The 21,481-nt window shown below is 47.6% G+C and overlaps 2 protein-coding genes across 6 annotated transcripts in view; both read right to left on the bottom strand.

The window, feature by feature from the left end:
• ice2 (interactor of little elongation complex ELL subunit 2) overlaps positions 1-5,216 on the bottom strand; it is a 71,189-nt gene extending 65,973 nt beyond the window's left edge. For 2 of the 4 annotated variants that reach the window (XM_033014755.1, XM_033014756.1), the window contains exons 1-2: positions 5,120-5,207; positions 4,541-4,645 (exon numbers count right to left, since the gene is read on the bottom strand). In XM_033014755.1, coding sequence (XP_032870646.1) covers positions 4,541-4,645; positions 5,120-5,133 — 119 coding nt within the window. In that variant the 5' untranslated portion in view covers positions 5,134-5,207. Of the gene's footprint in view, positions 1-4,540; positions 4,646-5,111 lie in introns of all 4 variants that reach the window. The other 2 variants (XM_033014753.1, XM_033014754.1) reach the window with 2 other exon arrangements.
• Positions 5,217-16,908: 11,692 nt separating this feature from the next.
• rora (RAR related orphan receptor A) overlaps positions 16,909-21,481 on the bottom strand; it is a 110,655-nt gene continuing 106,082 nt past the window's right edge. The window contains exons 9-10 of one of the 2 annotated variants that reach the window (XM_033015035.1): positions 20,785-20,897; positions 16,909-18,938 (exon numbers count right to left, since the gene is read on the bottom strand). In XM_033015035.1, coding sequence (XP_032870926.1) covers positions 18,774-18,938; positions 20,785-20,897 — 278 coding nt within the window. In that variant the 3' untranslated portion in view covers positions 16,909-18,773. The remainder of the gene's footprint in view (positions 18,939-20,784; positions 20,898-21,481) is intronic. The other variant, XM_033015036.1, reaches the window with a different exon arrangement.

The following is a 21,481-nucleotide window of genomic DNA, read 5'->3' on the forward strand; positions in this document are numbered from 1 at the left end:
CAAAATGCTGGAGTAACTCAGCAGGACAGCGGCATCTCTGGCTCCTTTGGCTGACATGCTGAGTTACTCCAGCATTTTGTGTCTGTTTTTAGTTTAAACCTGCATCTGCAGTTCCTTCCTACACAGATTAGGCCATAGGCGAGTACTATACTGATTAACTGATTAATTGATTAATTTTGAAAAAGGGATCACTCATTAAATAATCACTTTGCCCCGATTGAAATTATTAATATTCAAAAATCAAATTTTCATGATTTTCAAACTATAACATTCTTTCTTGACAATTTTAACATTACTTCACAAATGTAAACCTACTTTAGACTGTCACAAGTTACAGGAGTAGAATTAGGCCATTCGGCCCATCGAGTCTACTCAGCCATTCAATCATAGCTGATCTCTGCCTCCTAATCCCATTTTCCTGCCTTCTCCCCATAACCGTTGACACCCATTCTAATCAAGAATTTGTCCATCTCTGTCATTAGGTAAGATCTCAAAAAACAGAAAGTATCAACGCTCATCACTAAATGGTGTGCAATTTTATGACTAAGAGGCGAGCAGTACTAAAGCATCTTTCCGTTTCAACTGAGCCCGGAGGGATTGTCATGAATGCTCCATACACTTTTTCAGGTTTTGTTCAGTTTAGAGATACAGTGCAGAAACAGGCCCTTTGGCCCACCGAGTCCGCACCGACCAGCGATCCCCGCACATTAACACCACCTAGGGACAACTTTTACATTTACCAAGCCAATTAACCTACAAACCTGTACATCTTTGGAGTGTGGGACGAAACCGAAGATCTTGGAGAAAACCCTCACAGGTCACGGGGAGAATGTACCAACTCCGTACAGACAAGCACCTGTGGTCAGAATCGAACCTGGGTCTCTGGCACTGTAAGGCAGCAACTCCACCGCTGCACCACCTTGGGTGTGTGCTTGGTCGCTCCAACGTGTCAAGCCATTTCTCACCTCCATACCTTTAAACTGCTTAGCGGGTTTGAATACGGCTCCATTGGCTTTGGCTTCGTGACATTCTTGATGTCAAGTGTGCAGGAAGGAACTGCAGATGCTGGTTCAAACCAAAGATAGACACAAAATTATGGAGTAACTCAGCGGGTCAGGGAGCATCTCTGGAGAGAAGGAATGGGTGATGCTTCGGGTTGAGATTCTTCTTCAGACTGATGTCAATAACTTTGGCCAAAGTTGCAAACGGAATTCTCTCTAAAGCTGTCCAAGGTGCAATAACAAATTTCTTCTTGAAATGCAAAAGAATTGTTCCCTGATTAGGGCAGGATGGAATGCCAACTGACTTATTTGAAGACATTGAGTCGGATTTGAATGAAAATTGAATAATGACGGAGGTGGCTGATAGTTGAAAGATATTTCACAATGCTTGCTCTTCACTAAATTCCTATTGCTTTCATTCACAAGAAAGGTGCACTAAATATCCGACTTCTAGCCTTAAAAATCAATCCAGTTATTTGACAGTTTGTGGCTCAAAATTTTCTGTACGCATTTAACATTGATTTTTGCTTAGCTTTTTTACTGGATAAACTGGCTGAAAATTTCATTTCCTGTTTCATGTATTTTGTGTTTTTATGACTGTTGGCAGATCAATTTCCCTCCTGGGATAAATAAAGTTCTATCATATCGTATCAATAGACAACAGGTGCAGGAGTAGGCCATTCGGCCCTTCGAGCCAGCACCGCCATTCAATGTGATCATGGCTGATCATCCCCAATCAGTACCCCGTTCCTACCTTCTCTGCATATCCCCTGACTCCGCTATTTTTAAGAGTCCTATCTAGCTCGCTTTTGAAAGCATCCAGAGAACCTGCCTCCACCGCCCTCTGAGGCAGTGAATTCCACAGTATCGTTTTATCGAAAGGTTACCAATTATTTATTTACAAGGAATTCCTGTACCAACCCATTCTAGTACTAGCTTTAGAGAAGAGAGAGTGTTAAAATATAAACAGTTTAATTATTTCTTTACGGGTGCTTAATCATTGTGTAGGAACGAACTGCAGATGCTGGTTTAAATCCAAGGTAGACACAAAATGTTGGAGTAACTCAGCAGGACAGGCAGCATCTCTGGAGAGAAGGAGTGGGTGACGTTTCGGGTCGAGACCCTTCTTCAGACTGATGTCAGGGGAGGGGGAAGGACAGAGATAGAATGTAGTTGGAGACAGTAAGGCTGGTGTGAGAACTGGGAAGGGGGAGGGATGGAGAGGGATGGAGAGAGAGGGAGAGCAAGGGCTACGAAGTTAGAGAAGTCAATGTTCATACCACTGGAGTGTAAACTACCCAAGCGAAAGATGAGGTGCTGTTCCTCCAATTTGCGCTGGGCCTCACTCTGACAGTGGAGGAGGCCCAGGACAGAAAAGTCAGTGTGGGAATGGGAGGGGGAGTTAAAGTGCTGAACAACCGGGAGATCAGGCATTTATCATTGGTCACTTTCTTTGGAAAAACGGATTCATCAGAACTGCCTTAGTACTTTAAAGTCACACACAAGTCCAACAGTTGCCTCCAAACGGAGTCTTGCAACTGGTTGCATCAGTGTGACCATCAGCACCGACTGCAATGTGACAGACGGCAGTAAAACTTCACACTCGATGACCAACAAGTTTAGACTTTAGAGATACAGTGCGGAAACAGGCCCTTCGGCCCACTGAGTCTGTACCGACCAGCAATCATCCCATACGCTAGCATTATCCTACACACTTGGGCCAATTCACAATTTTTTTACTGAAGCCAATTAACCTACAAACCTGATGTCTTTGGAGTTTGGGAGGAAACCAGAGATCCCGGGGAAAACCCACGCGGTCACAGGGAGAACGTACAAACTCCGTACAGGCAGCACCCGTAGTCAGGATTTAACCCGGGTCTCTGTCGCTATGAGGCAGCAACTCTACGGCTGCACCACCGTGCCGCCCTGACAAACAATCCAGTGGCACTTGATGTCTGGCTCGGTGTGCGTCGCTGGGAACAGCCAGAAAGTCCTTTTGTCATGGAGCTGATGGGATGAAACTCGATGAGAAACTTAATGGGAAGCTTGATGAGAAACTCGATGAGAGCCATGATTCTTTGCTTGACCTCCTTTGTAAATGCAGGGCCTGCAAAGAAATGGACAGCCATCTCATCCTCATCACAGCCGTCACAGGGGCAATGGGGACTGGGAATGGGACTCAGTCCATGCAGCAGGCATCTTTCAGGGGAGAGGGATCTCACCGCCAACTAAGCCAGATCTTGGAGCTGTTGGAAGGAATTGCAGATGCTGGTTTAAACCGAAGATACAAAAAGCTGGAGTAACTCAGCGGGTCAGGCAGCATCAGACTGTTTCTGATGTTCAGACTGAGAGTCTGGGGAAATGAGATATGTAAACGGTGATATAGTGAGATATAGAACAAATGAAGATATGCAAAAAAGTAACAATGATAACAAGGAAATAGGCCATTGTTAGCTGTGATCTAGAGTTACAGACAATGAAACTCACCAGGACGACAATGAAACAAATACAACGACTAGGAAGAGGGAGGGATGGAGAGAGATGGGATGCAAGGGTTACTTGAAGTTAGAGAAATCAATGTTCATACCGCTGGGTTGTAAGCTGCCCAAGCAAAATATGAGTTGCTGTTCCTCCAATGTGCTCTGGGCCTCACTCTGACAGTGGCGAGGCCGAGGACAGTAAGGTCAGTGTGGGAATGGGAAGGGGAGTTAAAACGATCGCCCAGTCGATGTTTGGTCTTGCTGGTTGGGGAGGTCAGGCATCCACGAACCATCCCACGGGACACATCCTGGCCTTTTCTCAGTGGGTCTGCAGGAAGTTCCACACTGACTACCACTTGAGGGACTGGGATGCAAGCAGAAGCCTCCACGTGGCGCACCCCGGGCAATGCTGACGACAGAAACTGTACCACAGTGACTGACTGAAGTAGCCAATTCTGCAACCACCGACCATCAACCGTCACTGACCGACCGGAAAGACGTGAGGTGACCGGAAAGATGGCCGGACACGAAGAAGAAGAACTTGAGGGACTAGCCACCCTCTGTGTAAAAAACGTCACATAGAAACATAGAAACATAGAAATTAGGTGCAGGAGTAGGCCATTCAGCCCTTCTAGCCTGCACCGCCATTCAATATGATCATGGCTGATCATCCAACTCAGTATCCCGTACCTGCCTTCTCTCCATACCCTCTGATCCCCTTAGCCACAAGGGCCACATCTAACTCCCTCTTAAATATAGCCAATGAACTGGCCTCGACTACCTTCTGTGGCAGGGAGTTCCAGAGATTCACTACTCTCTGTGTGAAAAAAGTTCTTCTCATCTCGGTTTTAAAGGATTTCCCCCTTATCCTTAAGCTGTGACCCCTTGTCCTGGACTTCCCCAACATCGGGAGCAATTGCTCTTTGCCCCTCTCACCTGAAAGCTATGACTTGAAGAGCACTAAATCATGAAAAGCAGGGTGACCTTAACTCACAGTATATGGCCCACACCTGCTTCTATCTCTTACATTCTTACGTAAAAAAATGACTATGCCAGTACCTGCTAACCATTTCACATAATTCCGAGAAGGTTGGAGCCAGGGAGTAGCGATTGTACATCTCGTGGGAGAAAAACTCCTCAGTCCCATTTTTGGGCTGCACATCCCTGTCAAAATAAAGTGGTGATCAATCCATTGCCCACAACAACAACACAAGATAGAATCATGTGTAGGAAGGAACTGCAGATGCTGGTTTAAACGGAAGATAGGCACAAAATGCTGGAGTAACTCAGTGGGACAGGGCAGGCAGGCAGGCAGGGCAGCATCAAAGATCCTATAGCAGAGCGCTCCGCTATGTGATCTTTGGGCAGCATCACTAGAGGGGAGGGTGGGGGATGTTGGCCGCTGTCCTGGGGCAAGTGTGGATGGAGTAGACTGGAGGGGATAGGCTGCACCGTGAGGGGCCGAACTACCCCCCCGTGATGGAGCCCCAGACCCACCGCCGGGGTTCGCCTCCCTCCCCCTGAGCCGCAGGGCCGGTCCCACCGCCGCCTCCCCGTCACCGGCCCCAGCCACAGGCCCCGGCCCCAGGCCCCGGCCCCAGGCCTCACTCACCCCAGGCCCCGGCCCCACTCACTCACCAGCACAGCGCCATGTTGCCCGAGCGCCACAACACCCGACCCCGGAGCCGCCAGTCCCGCACAAACGTTCCGGCCTCTTCTCTTCTCCACCCCCTGCAGCAACACATGCAACCAGTCACTCCCCCCTCCCCTCATCCCCCTCCTACTCCCCATCACCCTCTCCCTAACTCCCCTCCTTCACTCCCCTCCCCTTCCTCTCACTCCCTTGCCATCACCCTCTCCTTCCCCCTAACTCCCCTCCTTCACTTCCCTCCCCTCCCTCATCACTATCCCCCCCCCTTCCCCACCACCACTCCCACTCCCCATCACCCTCTCCCTAACTCCCCTCCTTCACTTTCCTCCCCTCCCTCATCACTCCCCTTCCCCTCCTCCACTCCCCCTCCCACTCCCCATCACCCTCTCCCTAACTCCCTCCCCATCACTCTCCTCCCCTTCCTCTCACTCCCCTGCCATCACCCTCTCCTTCCCCCTAACTCCCCTCCTCCTCATCACTCTCTTCCCCTTCCACTCCCCCTCCCCCTCACCCTCCCCTCCTTCACTTCCCTCCTCCTCATCACTATCCTCCACTCCCCCTCCCCATCACCCACTCCCTCCCCTCTTTCACTTCCTTCCTCCTCATCACTCTCCTCCCCTTCCCCACCACCACTCCCCCTCCCCACCACCCACTCCCTCCCCTCCTTCACTCCCCATCCTCCTCATCCCTCTCCTCCACTCCCCCTCCTTCACTCTCTCCTCATCACCCTCCTTCACTCCCCTCCTGCCCATCTTCCTACCCCTTTTCCCAACTCTTCCAATTTCCTCCCCCCGCCTCATCCATCCCTCACCTACTCTCACATTATTCTTCCCCCTCATTCTCCCACCTCAAACAGCTTTCATCCATCCTTCTCCCATCCGATCCCCTCCCCTTATCATTCTGCGCCTACCTTCGGTCCCTCCTTGCCATATCCCACTCCTTCTCCTCCCCATTATCTCCATTACCTCCCTTCTCTCCCCCCCCATTATCCTCCTTCCTCATCGTCCTCCGCTTCTTCCCCCTATATTTACACCCAAATCCTTCCTGCACTAATTCTTCAGACCTCTTGTTCTATTATGGCCTATTGCACTAATATCTTGTTTTATCACACAATATTTTTTTCATTTATGTGCTTGTGGAATTTCATGTGTTATTTGTGTGTCCGTCTGTGCCTGTGATGCTGCAGCAAGCAAGACTCTCAGTGTAACTACTTCATTGTACTTGTTTAAGAAGGAACTGCAGACGCTGGAAAATCGAAGGTACACAAAAATGCTGGAGAAACTCAGCGGGTGCAGCAGCATCTATGGAGTGAAGGAAATAGGCGACGTTTCGGGCCGAAACCCTTCTTCAGGAGGGTGATGAGGAGAGAGTGAAGGAGGGGAGAGGAGAGGGTGATGGGGAGGGGAGTGAGTGGAGGGGGAGGAGAGTGAATTTGGAGGGAGTGAAGAAGGGTTTCGGCAAATGGGGTGTGGAGTGGAGGTTGCAGTGTTGATCAGAGAGAGCATTACAGCAATACTCAAGTTTATTATGTTGGGTGAGTCCAGAACCAGGGGTCACCGTTAAAGAATAATGAGTAGGCCATTTGGGCCAGAGGTGAGGAGAAACTTTTTCACCCAGAGAGTTGTGAATCTGGAATTCTCCATGGAAATACAAGACAGTGGAGGCCAATTCACTGGATGTTTTCAAGTTAGATTTAGTTCTTAGGGCTAAGGGAATCAAGGTATATGGGGAAAAAGCCGGAACGGGGTACTGATTTTGGATGATCAGCCATGATCATATTGAATGGTGGTGCTGGCTCGAAGGGCCGAATGGCCTACTTCTGCACCTATTTTCTATGATTCTATTATCACCTACACAAGTACAATGAAGTACAGGTACGCTTTTGCTACATGCTAACCAGTCAGCGGAAAGACGATACATGATTACAATCGAGCCATCCACAGCGTACAGATACATGATAAGGGAATAACGTTTAGCCAGTAAGGGAATAAGGTAAAGCCAGTAAAGTCCAGTCAAAGATAGTCCGAGGGTCTCTAATGAGGTAGATAGTGGCTGAGGACTGCTCTCTGGTTGTGGTAGGATGGTTCAGTTGCCTGATAAACAGCTGGGAAGAAACTGTCCCTGAATCTAGAGGTGTGCGTTTTCTGTACTTTTTGCACGGTGGGAGAGGGAGAAGAGGGAGTTTTGTCATTAATCAATGATTTGAACCTTCCCACTGAACAGTCGAGTAGGAAAGAAATGTTTTCAGCCAAAATGCAGGATGCAGGAAAAATGTTGCCAATGTTGGGCGAGTCTAGAACCAGGGGCCACAGTCTTAGAATAAAGGGGAGGTCATTTTTTTTTTTTTTTGTCTAATGTAATCCTGTAAGTCTGTGTCCAAGATGGCTGCCGTGAAGAGAGAGCGGACGCTGGCGCGCTTTGGCTGCCGTTGCTCTCTCTTCACACTGTGTTTTTGATTTTCTGATTTTGGACTGAATTCTGTTTTTAATTTGTGTCTCTGTGATGTCTTTATTACTTATTTTATTCTGATTATATGTTTTTATTTCTATTAATCTATGTAAGGTGTCCTTGAGATGTCTGAAAGGCGCCCATTAAATAAAATTTATTATTATTATTATTATTTAAGACTGAAGTGAGAAAAAACCTTTTCACCCAGAGTTGTGAATTTATGGAATTCCCTGCCACAGAGGGCAGTGAAGGCCAAGTCACTGGATGGATTTAAGAGAGAGTTAGATAGAGCTCTAGGGGCTAGTGGAGTCAAGGGATATGGGGAGAAGGCAGGCTCGGGTTATTGATAGGGGACGATCAGCCATGATCACAATGAATGACGGTGCTGGCTCGAAGGGCTGAATGGCCTCCTCCTGCTATGTTTCTATGTTTAAAATATGTCAGGCATTTGCTTGTTTGCATTCAATGAAGTTCTCGGCGGTTTCCCCCAACCCGGGTCCTCCTTGTTCTCGGCTGCATGCCCGTCCTCCAGCACCCACGTGACCCGTCCTCCACCGCCTTCGCCGGCCCTCGTACTACACCCAGGAACCCCGAGCTGCCAGTCCTGCCTTTCCCTCAGCCACGTTTCCATTGTTGTCACAATATCGGACTACCACGTACTGATACCAGCTCCAAGCTCCTCCGCCTCACCTGGCGGGACCCCTTGCCCACTCTCCTAATTTAAGGATGTTCTTCACTCATTCCAAGTGACATCCAAGCAATTGCAGAGAATTGTGGGCTCAGCCCAGACCATCTCACAAACCAATCTCCCTTCCATTGACTCCAATTGCACCTCACGCTGCCTCGGCAAGGCCACCAGCACACTCAAGGACGAGTCTCACCCCAGTCACTGCCTCTTCTCCCCTTTCCCATTATGCAAGAGATACAGAAGTGTGAAAACGCACACCTCCAGATTCAGAGATAGTTTCTTCCCTGCTGTTGTGGTGCAACTGACCCATCCTGCCAACAACTAGAGAGCTACCATCTACCTCATTGGGGACCCTCGGACTATCTTGAATCGGACTTTATCTTGCACTAAACGTTATTCCCTTTATCCTGCATCTGTACATTGTGGATGGCTCAATTGTGATCTTTCCTTTGACTGTTTAGCATGCAACAAAAAGCTTTTCACTGTACTTCAGTACACCCTAAACTAAACATCATTGACCCAGCACCAGGGAGGCAACACATCTTGGAGACACAAAGCTGCAGATGCTGGTTTACAAAAACAACACAAAGTGCTGGAGTAACTCAACGAGTCAAGCTGCATCTCTGGAAAACATTGACAGGCAACGTTTCTGGTCGGGACCCTTGGACACCATCCTGAAGTCTTGCTTGCAGCTAAAGGAATACCTGTCAGACCCTCATATTGAGTCCCCCATCACCTCCGCCCGTCTAGTCTTTGAGCTTCCCTGCTGCACCACAGAGACCAGTCTTTAAACAGCACAGAAACAGGCCCTTCAGCCCACTGAGTCCGTGCCGACCAGCACTCACCCCATGCAATAGCATTATCCTACACACTAGGGACAATTTACAATTTTACCGAAGCCAATGAACCTACATGTCTTCAGAGTGTGGGAGGAAACTGGAGCCCCCAGAGAAAACCCACACAATCACAGGGGGAATGATGGTTTTGGAGAAGGTACAGAGGTTTACAAGAATGATCCCAGAGATCATTCCTTAGATATGGGGCCCTAAACTGCTCACAATATTCCAAACGTGGCCTCACCAGCCCCTTATAAAGCCTCAGCATTACATCCTTGTTTTTATATTCTAGCCCCCGAGAAATGATCACTAATATTGCATTTGCCTTACTTGCCACTGACTCAACCTGCAAATTAACCTTTGGGGAATCCTGCACCAGAACTCCCAAATCTCTTTGCACCCCCGATTTCTCGTAGATGCAAAGATACTCTCCCCATTTGGAAAGTAGTCTACGCCTTTATTCCTTCTACCAAAGTGCATGAGTGTATACTTTGCTACCCTGTACTCCATTTGACACTTCTATGCCCACTTTCCCAACCTGTCCAAGTCCATCTGCAGCTTCTCTGCTTCCTCAACCCCACCTGCCCCCCCATCTCTGTAATGTATGGTGGGCTTTTGAAGGTTCTGTGCCTGTGCTCACTGGAGTTCAGAAGGATGAGGGAGGGGGGGGCACAGGGGATCTTAATGAAAGCGACGGAATAATGAAAGGCAGTGTGAACGTGGAAAGGATGTTTCCAGTAGTGGGAGAGTCTAGAACTAGAGGGCACAGCCCCAAATTTAAAGGCTGTACCTTTAGAGTGGAGAAGAGGAGAAATATATTTAGCCAGAGGGTGATGAATCAGTTGGAGGCCAAGACATTGGGTATATTTAAGGTGAGGTTGATAGGTTCTTGATTAGGAAGGGTGTCAGAGGTTACGGGGAGAAGGCAGGTGAATGGTGTTGAGAGGGAAAGAGAGATCAGCCATGATTGAGTGACGGAGTAGACTTGATGGGACGAATTCTGCTCCTAGAACTTATGAAGAAGCGGACAGAGGGAGAGGGCGAGGTGGTGTGAGAATGTCAAGCAGATGTCAAGATGACGGAGAGGGGCTGCATGAGCTGTGTGGTGAGGCAGGGAAGGGCTTTCGGAAAGAATTCTGAACTGTTTAAAGGCAAAAGAGAATTAAAAAAGATGACACAGACAGAGTCCACTGTAAGCAATAATTTTATTGTGGCGTATCTGCACATGAGCACACCTGAAACCGATGTGCCAACTGCAGTCTTCATAATGGTATTATTAAAGGTACAGTTTCTAAGTACAATATAACAACATTCATATTAGAATGAAAATCGGAATTTTTAAAAGACAACATTAAATCTCTCTTTTTACAGTTTTATTTACAAAAACAGATCAAAATACTTGTCTTGTTTAGGAATCCGTGAGGAGCGAGACTATCTGGGGTAGGCAGACTGTAGGCAAAGGGGCATCTAAAAAGGTGCATTTAAAGGAAGCAATGCTGTCCTTTGCCCAGAAGGAGGATTGTCCCCAGTCCTTGTACGCATCCCAAGTGGCTGACCTACTTTGTGAAATTAAGGTGACTGCACGGATGCATTATTTAGGAACATTGATAGTTTGTCACAAAAGCATTTCAGCTAGCACCACACAGCAGTAAACACAAAACAGTACTCCGTAGTTTGTAACTATGGCTAAGATAGCAGATACGTAAAGATATTATACAGTTGTAATAATGCTTTATTTAATAAACAGTTAAATATTTGCTCCGAGCAGCTTGATAATACAATTTTCTTCCTTAACTATACAGAAACAAACAGAATTTTAAAAGGATAACTGTGTACATGGTGAGTCAATGTTAAAATTGTAAGAGGGAAGAAGAGAGACTCTTAATATAGACTCAAAACGCTGGAGTAAGAGGGACAGGCAGCATCTCTGGTGAAAAGGAATGGGTGACGTTTTGGGTTGAGACCCTTCTTTAGATTTCTCTGAGTTTCAGACAGTCTGAAGGGGTGGGAGATTGCAACCTTCACGTGGCCGCCCTGTTTCAACACGACGTGCACAATCAAATAAGATCATATAGAACAAGTTGTCTTACAACTTTAGGCTGTGCACGCCATACGCAAGAAGAAGAAGACAGTCTGAAGAAGGGTCTTGACCCGAAATGTCGGCCATTCCTTCTCCCCAGAGATGCTGCCTGTCCCGCTGAGTTACTCCAGCATGTTGTACCTATCTTTGGTGTAAATCACCACATCTGCAGTTCCTTCCTACACATTTCGAGAGACTCTTAATGGGCCATTGCAAATTCTTCTGAACCAAAGAGCCCGTATTTACAATGGTGATGTTGATTAATAGCAGGCAGCATTTACAAGCCCAGGTCTAAGTCTTGCTATGCACAGAAAGTGAATATTTATTTTATTGCTTGACATGGTGTTATGGCTAGAAGTTTAGCTTTAAATTGTTTGAACTTTGGAGACAAAAAATTGCTAAGATTTTATAAAAACGGATAAAATTCTATTTCAAAATATCCCACCTGACAGTAACAGTAAAAGCCTTGTCTGGGCTTGCCCCATTAACACTTCTCTTTAGACTGGGCTAGTATAATATAGCTGCAAAGGTCCACCTAGGCCCATCCCACAACACACAACACTTCCTTCATGAGGACGAACATGTACAAAGGACACAGTCCATTGAAACCAGACACGTTGATGACCAAACACCAGGCCATTGCTTGGGTGAGAGTCACGCACGCAGCAACTCAAATATCTAGGTACAAATTTTTTAAGAAAACTTTTATTTTTCACCATATAAAATATCTTTTATTGCTTGTGATTGAAAAACCGTTTGCACGTTTAAAAACTGCTTTGAAATGTTCTAAAAATCCACACTCGCTGTCAATGTGAAGGAGCATGAACTGTGGTGTGCAAACTCTCGGAGAACACCTCGAAGGATACTGCTAGGTGGGGAGCAACACGAGTAGCATAGAACGGGTGGCAGGTTAGGTCACCTATTGTGCACGGTGCAAACACTTGGGAAAGTGGAAGACAAGAATCAGAGAGAGGGAGAGACAGCACGGGGCAGGCAGAGTCCATGCCGACCATCATTCAAAGTGCAGGTGGCTATGTTCAGTTTAGTTTAGTTTAGAGATACAGCGCGGAAACAGACCCTTCGACCCACCGAGTTCGCACAAACCAGTGATCCCCACACATTAACACTATCCTACACACACTAGGGACAAATTACACTTTACCAAGCCAATTAACCTACAAACCTGTACGTCTTTGGAGTGTGGGTGGAAACCCATGCAGGTCATGGGGAGAATGCACAAACTCCGTACAGACAGCACCTGTGGTCGAGATCGAACCAGGGTCTCCGGTGCTGTAAGGCAGCAACTCTACTGCTGCGCCACCGTGCTGCCCAGAGGCCATGTCTGAGGAGTTTCCATACATAGTCATAGATGTAGGTGGTGGAGACATCTCACTTGAGACGGTTGACGGGTTATTCAGAGCAAGGACAAGGAAAAACAGTGAGCTACTAAATGACGAGCACAAAACAAACTGCGGGTGGAACTTAGTGAGCCAGGCAACATTTGTGGAGGGAGGTGGTGAAATCACGTCTGAAGAAGGGACACAAAACAAACCATTCCCTCCACAGATGCTGCATGACTGCGGTGTGTTTTGCTCAAGACTCCAGCATCTGCAGTTTCATGTATCTTGCCTATTAAACACTGTTAAACTTGTGTTACACTTGTTATCTCACGCCACTGGAGAGGGGGGGGGGGCTGGGCTGCCAAGGCCAGGACATCTCCTGACTGGCAGTGAGTCAACCCCAATCACCAGTGAGCAACACTGATGCTGTAACTCATAAAATAACCACATCACTGGCCAGTTCCTGCTCACCTTTCTGTCAAGAAGTCAAGTACAACTCTGCACTACGCCAAGGTTGCAGAAAGGAAGCAAATCCCTTCATAAACCGCAAGAGAGTTTAGTTTAGTTTAGGTTAGAGATACAGCGTGGAAACAGACCCTTCGGCCCTGAGTTTGCGCTGACTAACGATCACCTGAATACTTGTTCTATCCGTGCACACAAAGGACAATTTACAGAGGCCAATAACCCACAAACCTGCTTGCCTTTAGGATGAGGAAGCTGTTTCCAAACATTAATTGATTGAAAGATAACAGGCCTTTCAGCCCGATCAGTCCATGCTGACCATTGATCACGGGTTCTCACTAGTTCTATGTTATACCGCCTTCTCATCCACTCCCTTCATAATAGGGACAATTTACAGAGAGGCCGATTAACCTACAAACCCCTATGTTTTGGCGATGTGAGAAGAAACTGGAGCAGCCGGAGGAAACCCACGTGGTCGCACGGAGAACGTGCAAACTCCATACAGAGGCTCGAACCCAGGTTACAGGCGCTGAGGCAGCAACTCTGCCGACTGCGCCACCGTGCACTATTTCATCTTGAGTCGCTGATCAGTTGGGGAACCAACGGGTGGTGGAGAGGCACAGAATGACCAGCAAAGGGCACCTGTGTACACGTCTGACACCGGGACATGGAGAACCTTAACTGCAGGTCCAAAGATGCATCAGAAATTGCAGATAGACAATAGGCAATAGGTGCAGGAGTAGGCCATTCGGCCCTTCAAGCCAGCACCGCCATTCAATGTGATCATGGCTGATCATCCCCAATCAGTACCCCGTTCCTGCCTTCTCCCCATATCCCCTGACTCCGCTATCTTTAAGAGCCCTATCTAGCTCTCTCTTGAAAGCATCCAGAGAACCTGCCTCCACCTCCTCCTGAGGCAGAGAATTCCACAGGCTCACCACTCTCTGTGAGAAAAAGTGTTTCCTCGTCTCCGTTCTAAATGTCTTACTCCTTATTCTTAAACTGTGGCCCCTGGTTCTGGACTCCCCCAACATCGGGAACATGTTTCCTGCCTCTAGCGTGTCCAAGCCCTTAACAAATGCGGGAATCTTGAGCAAAAAAACAAACTGCTGGAGGAACTCAGTACGCCAGACTGGAAGAAAAAGGGCAGACAATGTTCAGGGTCGGTCCCTACCCCAGATTAATTACACTTCACCATCTCTGCGCAAAGGGTCATCTGAATTGTGAACCTGTCCTGCTCCAGACACCTTGTGAGGGATGTGCAGCACTTTGACATTGGTGTTCTTTGTTACTGTGGTGCAAGCAGCACTAACCCTTGGTCTGGCACAGATACAGGAGGCTGTATACAGGGTCAGTGATCTGGGACAGTGGGTGGAGGGTGTTGTAAAAAATAAAGGCATAGAATACTGTAAACACAGCAGGTCAGGCATCATCTGTGGTTTCCAGTAATGGTAGCGTCTAGAAGCAGTGGGCACGGCCTCAGAATAAAACAATGTACTTTTATAATGGAGATGAGAAGGAATTTCTTTAGCTAGAGGTTGATGAATCTGTGGAATGCATTGTCACAGACAGCGGGGGATGCCAAGTCATTGGGTATTATTAAAGCGGAGATTGATGAGAAAACGTCAAGGTTCACGGGAAGAAGGCAGGATAATGGGGCTGTGAGGAAAAAATAGATCAGACTTGATAGAATTGTGGAGTCGACTCAATGGACAGAATGGCCTAATTCTGCTACTGTATCTTATGGAAAGAGTAACGGTTAACGTTCTGGGCCCCTTCATCAGCTCAAAAGTGTTCTCATAGGTTCTAGAATTAGGCCATTCGGCCCATCAAGTTTACTCTGCCATTCAATCATGGCTGATCTATCTTTCCCTCTCAATCCCATTCTCCTGACTTCTCCCCATAACCCCTGACATCCGTACTAATCAAGAATCTGTCAATCTCCACCTTAAAGATATCCATTGACAGCCTCCACAGATGTTTGTGGCAATGAATGCCACAGATTCACCAACCTCTAAGTAAAAAATCTTCTCCTCATCTCCTTTCTAAGGGTGGTCCATTTAGAGTTCTCCGCTTCTGCACTGATGCTGCCTGGTTCGCCGAGTGTTTTCAGTGTTTAAAATTATTATTTCAAGTTTCCAAGATTTGTAGCTCATCTCTTTTGTTTGAAGACACTGTGACAGCACGGACAATTGCTTGTTGTTGGGGATGTTGTGTGACTTTGGGCCGTCCAGGAGTGGAGTGACATTACTCAGCCAGAGTTTGCGGTGTTACATCCTGCTCTTTGGGGGCTAGAACACTGACCTGAAGCACAAAGCACAAGAGTACAGTAATGAATGGCAAAACACCTCCTTAAACTCCCAGCCTGCTGGCGTGAGGGTACTAGACAATGAAGACGAATCTCCAGGGACAAGGATCCAAAGCAATGAAAGATAAGAAACACCGAGGTGGTAAAAAGTTGTGTTTCTCATGTTTACTCTTAACGCTTGTTTATGAATTGTGGAAAAGTCGAGGTTGGTCACGGGGCTGTTACTTGGATGATCCAAACACGGCTAACTGTGAAAGGGATAGACGTAACTTAGTGCGACAGGCAGCATCTCTGGAGAAACTCTTCTTCAGACTGATGAAGGGGAGCTGTGCATGGGCCACCCACACAGGAAGGCATGTTAGACTTGTGGGTTGGTGCCCTGTGAGAATGAGCATGAGAGGATGCAGTGTGGGCCATGGGCTGAGGGGGAGAGGGCCCTCGGATGAAGTACTCATGGACATAGCCATGGCTGACGACCCCAGTGAGGGTGTTCCACAGATGGGGAAGATTATTGTGCAAAACTGTTTGGTTGATTGCATCCTCCCTCACACCCAATGGCAGGAGAAGGGACACGCCCTGGTACTTACTGCTCACACCAAACCAGACACAGAGTGAGGGAGTAACTCAGCAAGTCAGGCAGCATCTCATCTACATCGGGTCAGGCTCACTGAGTTAGTCGAGCATTCTGTGTAAACCAGCATCTGCCGTTCTGTGGGCAGGTTGGCACTGCACTGTCCCTATAGAATACAGCAAGATTTGGGCTGCATAAACACTCAGAGCACTCGCCAGAGCAGAGGCAGCAGCTAGGCCGTCGAGACTGCCAAACCCAACTCCTGAATAATGTGATGAACAAGTTAGGCATGATCAGTATTCTATAGAGGTGTCCACCAAAATAAGCAGTCCTACTGGTAAAGCAATGCCTGAGCCATCTTTGTACTATGGCTGAGGTTTTGAAAGACTTTGTCTAGTAACTCAATAGTAACCGTAAGCAATCTTATTGTGAAGTCTGTTTGCGACACCTCAGGCCCGCATCTCCTTGTTGTGTTGCTGAAAAACGTACCTGACTATTTGTACCCTCATTATAACCAAAGGTCCTCCCTGAGCTAAAATTTCAAATCCTCCATCTGACCACAAGGAATTTCTTCTTCTAGTTTTTCAAATGCAGTCAGAATGCTGGATCATTTTCACAGTAACAACAATCGCCAGCCACGCATACCAATGGTAACAGCCCACAGTAACACCAATATGGACACAAAACGCTGGAGTCACTCAGCAGGCCAGGCAGCATCTGTGGAGAAAAGGAATAGGTGATGTTTTGGTCGGAAACCTTCTTCAGACTCTTCTTGAGCTTTTCACTGAATCTCAGTGCATAAGGTCATAAGTGATAGGAGTAGTATTAGGCCATTCAGCCTATCAAGTTTACTCCGCCATTCAATCATGATCCATCTCTCCCTCCTAACCCCATTCTCCTGCCTTCTCCCCATCACATCTGACCTCCGCACTAATCAAGAATCGATCTCTGCCTTAAATATATCCACTGATTTTGCCTCCTCAGCCTTCTGTGGCAAAGAATCCCACAGATTCACCACCCTCTGACTAAAGACATTTCTCCTCATCTCCTTCCTAAAAGAATGTCCTTTAATTCTGAGGCCATGATCTCTCGTCCTAGACTCTGGTGTATATGACAATAATACACCAAAGCCAAGATCAGGTTGGACAGATTTGTGAAAGAGCAAACAATATACGGAGCTGTGGGAGAGGGAGGTCCTGCTGGTGCCAGTGCATGGTGGCAAGGGGGGTCCATAGAAGGGTTCCGACCCCAAACGTCACCTATTCTTTTTTTCCAGAGATGCTGCCTGGCCCGCTGAGTTACTCCAGTGTTTTGTGTCCATCTTTGGTATAAACCAGCATCTGCAGTTCCTTCCGACACAGTAACAACAGTGGCAGCCATGCGTACCAATGGTAACACACCCCAGTAACAATGCCAGCCATGTGTACTGATAGTAACAGACCACAGTAACAACAATACCAGCCAGTGTATCAATGGTAACTGCATTTCAAACAAACACTGGCCTAAGTGCAAAGTTCCGATCATCCCGAGTGATCCTCGAGCCAGACTAATTCCGGGACTGCCTCACACACGGACACACACATAAATAATCCAGACGACAGCCCTTAGCACAAGAAGTGACTGCATAAACACACCGTTTACTTCCCTGAGGGGTTAAATATGCACCAGTCAGTGCCCTTTTACATATTGCACTACGGAGGAATGAGGCGTGCAAAAAGCAACAGTGACCCAGACTCACCACAAGTGAGCACACTCCCACAAACACACATCCATGTACACCCACATATCTTCGCACTCGCCTCCAAAGGTACACCGATTCTGTCACCCGTACAGCCCCACACAGACCCATACATCCCCTCCTGCACACACCCATGCATTCTCGCTGCCATCCACCAATGTACACCCACATCTAACCTTACCCACCCACACTCCCCACCCAAAATCAGACGTGTGCTTTGGACTATTCGACATACTCACACATTTTTGGAATGTTGTTCCACGAGGAAACCTCCATTTCAAGGACATTTGCCGGAAAACATATAAACATCAGATGAAAAATGTCTCACAAGACAGAATCAGACATGGTCTCAGAAGAAAATATTACCAAGCCTTTAGAAAATAACAATTCTTTCCATTATTGTCTTGCCTTACAAAACAAAATCTTACACAAATCACATCTCTTTTATTGCAGGAATATTTTAAGTGCTTCCTAATATTTGTACGAGGGTTATAAAAATAGAACTCTTTCTTAAGTGGTCCAGACAAGCCTTTGTATTTAATAAATTATTTGCTTCCACCTCCTTTCACTGTACTATTCTGGAACCAAATCAATTGCACACTAACCAGCCACACAGACAATGGAAAGTGGAGTGCGTTTTGTAAACCAAACTAATTGTGTGGGCATTCCTACAACACACAAGCATCAACTTAAACAGCAGCATCTGAAACTCCCAACTCCTCCTGTACACTCCACAATAACATTTCTTGTGCATGTCCTCTAACAGAGTTAATAAATACCAACATATCATGTACAAATTGCGAAAAGGTGCTTAAAATATAGATTCATATATCATCTCACAGCACATCAAGGTTAAAATGATATACTGATATTAAATGCTATATTCAATGTATTTACTCAATATACCCTGTAAAAGATTGGCTCTAAATAAGCTTCTCAGCATTATAATGTCACTGTACACTGTGCTCTACACAAACTAAATGCATGAGAAAACAGGTTCAACTTTCACTAGGAAACTAATGTTAATACCCCGCCCCAATGTTCCCTGCCAGGACCGTGCCACCTCTTTGATCTCCTGGGCTTGTGCGCGTGGCTGGGGCATGGAGCCAGTGTCCTCTCACTTCACCCGTGGCAGGATGTCCTGGCATCGGTGTGCGCTGGTGCCAATCGTTAACCTTCTGCTGGCATCATCTGCTCAAACTCGGAGCCGAACAGCTCCTTGTACAGCGGTGGGAAGTGCACGCGCACGATGTCGGGGTGTGTTGCTTTAAATGAGGAGAGCTTCTCCGTGTGTCGATTGCACAGTGCTCGTAATGTAGTCACTTTAGATAGGAGCTGCAGAGAGAAGGGTGAGACGGTCAGAGGACAATTCCTTTCTCAGTGTGAGCGGACAGCCAGCCGACAGGAGGGAGATTGGTCTGCCGACAGTTATATAACACATACATGAAATTAAAGTGACGAGTGGAAAGTCCAGGATGGGGATGTGCAAAGATTGGAGGGGGGGGGGGGGGGGGGTGAAGGGGAGTCAGTCTACCCCATGACAGAAGGGGGAGGAGTTGTACAGTTTGATAGCCACAGGGACAAAGGATCTCCTGTGGCGATCTGTGCTGCATCTAGTAGCGGGATAAAGACTAGAAATCATTAAAAAACTGCAGATGCTGGAAATCTGAAATAGAATGCAGAACAGCACAGCGCAGGAACAGGCCCTTCGGCCCACAATATCCGTGCCAAACATGATGCCAAGATGAACTATACTCATCTGTTTACACATGACCCTTAGAAATAAAACAGAAAATGCTGGAAACACTCTGCAGGTTGGGCAGCATCTGTGGAGGGAGAAACAGTCAATGTTTCAATTTTGGCAAAGGGCTGCGGACCTGAAACGTTGACCGTTACTCTCTTCACAGATGCTGCCTGAGCTGCATTCGGCATTTCTCAAGTCAAGGCATCAATTAAACGGCAGAAGAGATGGACAACATAATGGGTGTGTAATTGGTGCATCAACCAGGCAAATCTAGAAGGGGCGAGGACCGTGCTCAGTGGCAGTGATGGTTAAGAGCCTGTCCCACTTACGCAATTTTTTCGGCGACTGCCGGCACCCGTCATGGTCGCAGCAGGTTGCCGAAAATTTTCAAAATGTTGAAAATCCAGCGGCGACCAGAAAAAGGGCGACTACTCATGACCGTACAGGCGTCACCCCGCGACATGTCGGCACGTGGCGCCAGTTTGGTCGCGAGTAGTCTTCTCCAGGTACTATCGACAGCCGAGTGCTGAGTGCCAGGCAGCATGTGTGTGCTGGAGCCACAGACCGCCGTGGTCATCTGAACAAACAGCCATGGCACTGTAGTGACTGCCCGACAATGGTCATGCACCTATAGAGCCCACAGTTAGAACAGTACAGCACAGGAACAGGCCCTTCGGCCCATAATGTCTGTGCCGAGCACGGTGCGAAGATCATGACATCTACATGCACATAACATGTTCAGAAGTTCGGAGCAGCATTAGGCCATTTGGCCCATCAAGTCTACACCATTCAGTCATGGCTGATCTATCTCTCCCTCCTAACCCCATTCTCCTGCCTTCTCCCCATTACCCCGACACCCATTCCCTGCATATCCATGTGCCTATCCAAAAGTATTTTATATGCCGCGAACGTATCAGCTTCAACCATCAGAAGCACGTTCCAGGCACTCACCACCCTCTGTGTGTAAAAAATGTCCACACACATCTCCTTTAACCTTTGTACCTCTCACCTTAAAGGTATGTCCGCTTGTATTTGATTTTTCCATCCTGGGGAAAAAAAGATTCACTCTGATCTGGCTTTCTTGATAATTCTGGCTGTGAATTATTTAACTGTGGCTCAGAGGCTAATGTGAATGGAGCTCATTGTGCAGGTCCCCCCGACTTCTCTCCTGGGCACCGTAGAACTGGGTTACTGCACCAGTGGCCCAACCTCTGTTCACTGAATCAGAAACTCGGGCAGCCGGGGAAATCCAGCACAAGGCAGCACCAGAATGTTGACCAGCAAAACAGTGGAGTGTGGTCAAATCGTGAATCCTCCTGCCCTCACCCACTCTGACCCACTCATCCCTCCATGCACAACAATATGGTTGGAAGCCTCCTTGCAGACAATTACAGGTGGCAATAGATGAAGCTGCCAGTGGGTGGAGAAGCCGGGTACCTTGGTGAGAACGCCATCCTCTCGGTGGTGCTTCTGCAGTAGGTGTTGAAGTGCCAGCTGGATCCTCTGCTGCAGCTTCTCCACTTTGAGCTTCTCCTGCAGCCACAGGCGGTCTAGGGATGTAAATCACCACCCAGTCAATTCAGCAGCAACAGCTTCACACCATTAATCCAGGGACTGCAGGGAGCACAGACTGTCCTGGGGCCCTGCATGTTATAGTGTGGTTGGTGCAGACATGGGACAATACACACACAGCCAACACCCTACACCCAGTATCTGTACACATGGCCAACACCCTGTACCCAGTGCCAACACACAATCACCCACACACCATACACTGTGCCCACACACATGGCCTACATCCAGTGTCCGCACACACTGCCAACTCCTTGCACCAAGTGCCCACACACACTCTACACCCAGTGCCCCCCCCCCCCCCCCCCCCACACACACACTGTGTCCACACTCACACATGAGCACCCACACACAGGGCCAACACCTTACACGCAGTGCCCACATGCACAGATCTCCACACACGCCCTGCACCCAGTGCCCCTCACACACCCCCACACACAAGAAAAAGGAGAAAGCATGGGACAGGTATAGTGAACCGGGATCAAGTGTATCCCTGGAAGAGTTGAGGGACCTGAGGAGCATAGTTTTGAAGGAAATCAAGAGGTCAAAAGTGGGCAGGGGA

Source organism: Amblyraja radiata, chromosome X, assembly GCF_010909765.2.
Source record: "Amblyraja radiata isolate CabotCenter1 chromosome X, sAmbRad1.1.pri, whole genome shotgun sequence".
Taxonomy (NCBI): Eukaryota; Metazoa; Chordata; class Chondrichthyes; order Rajiformes; family Rajidae; genus Amblyraja; species Amblyraja radiata.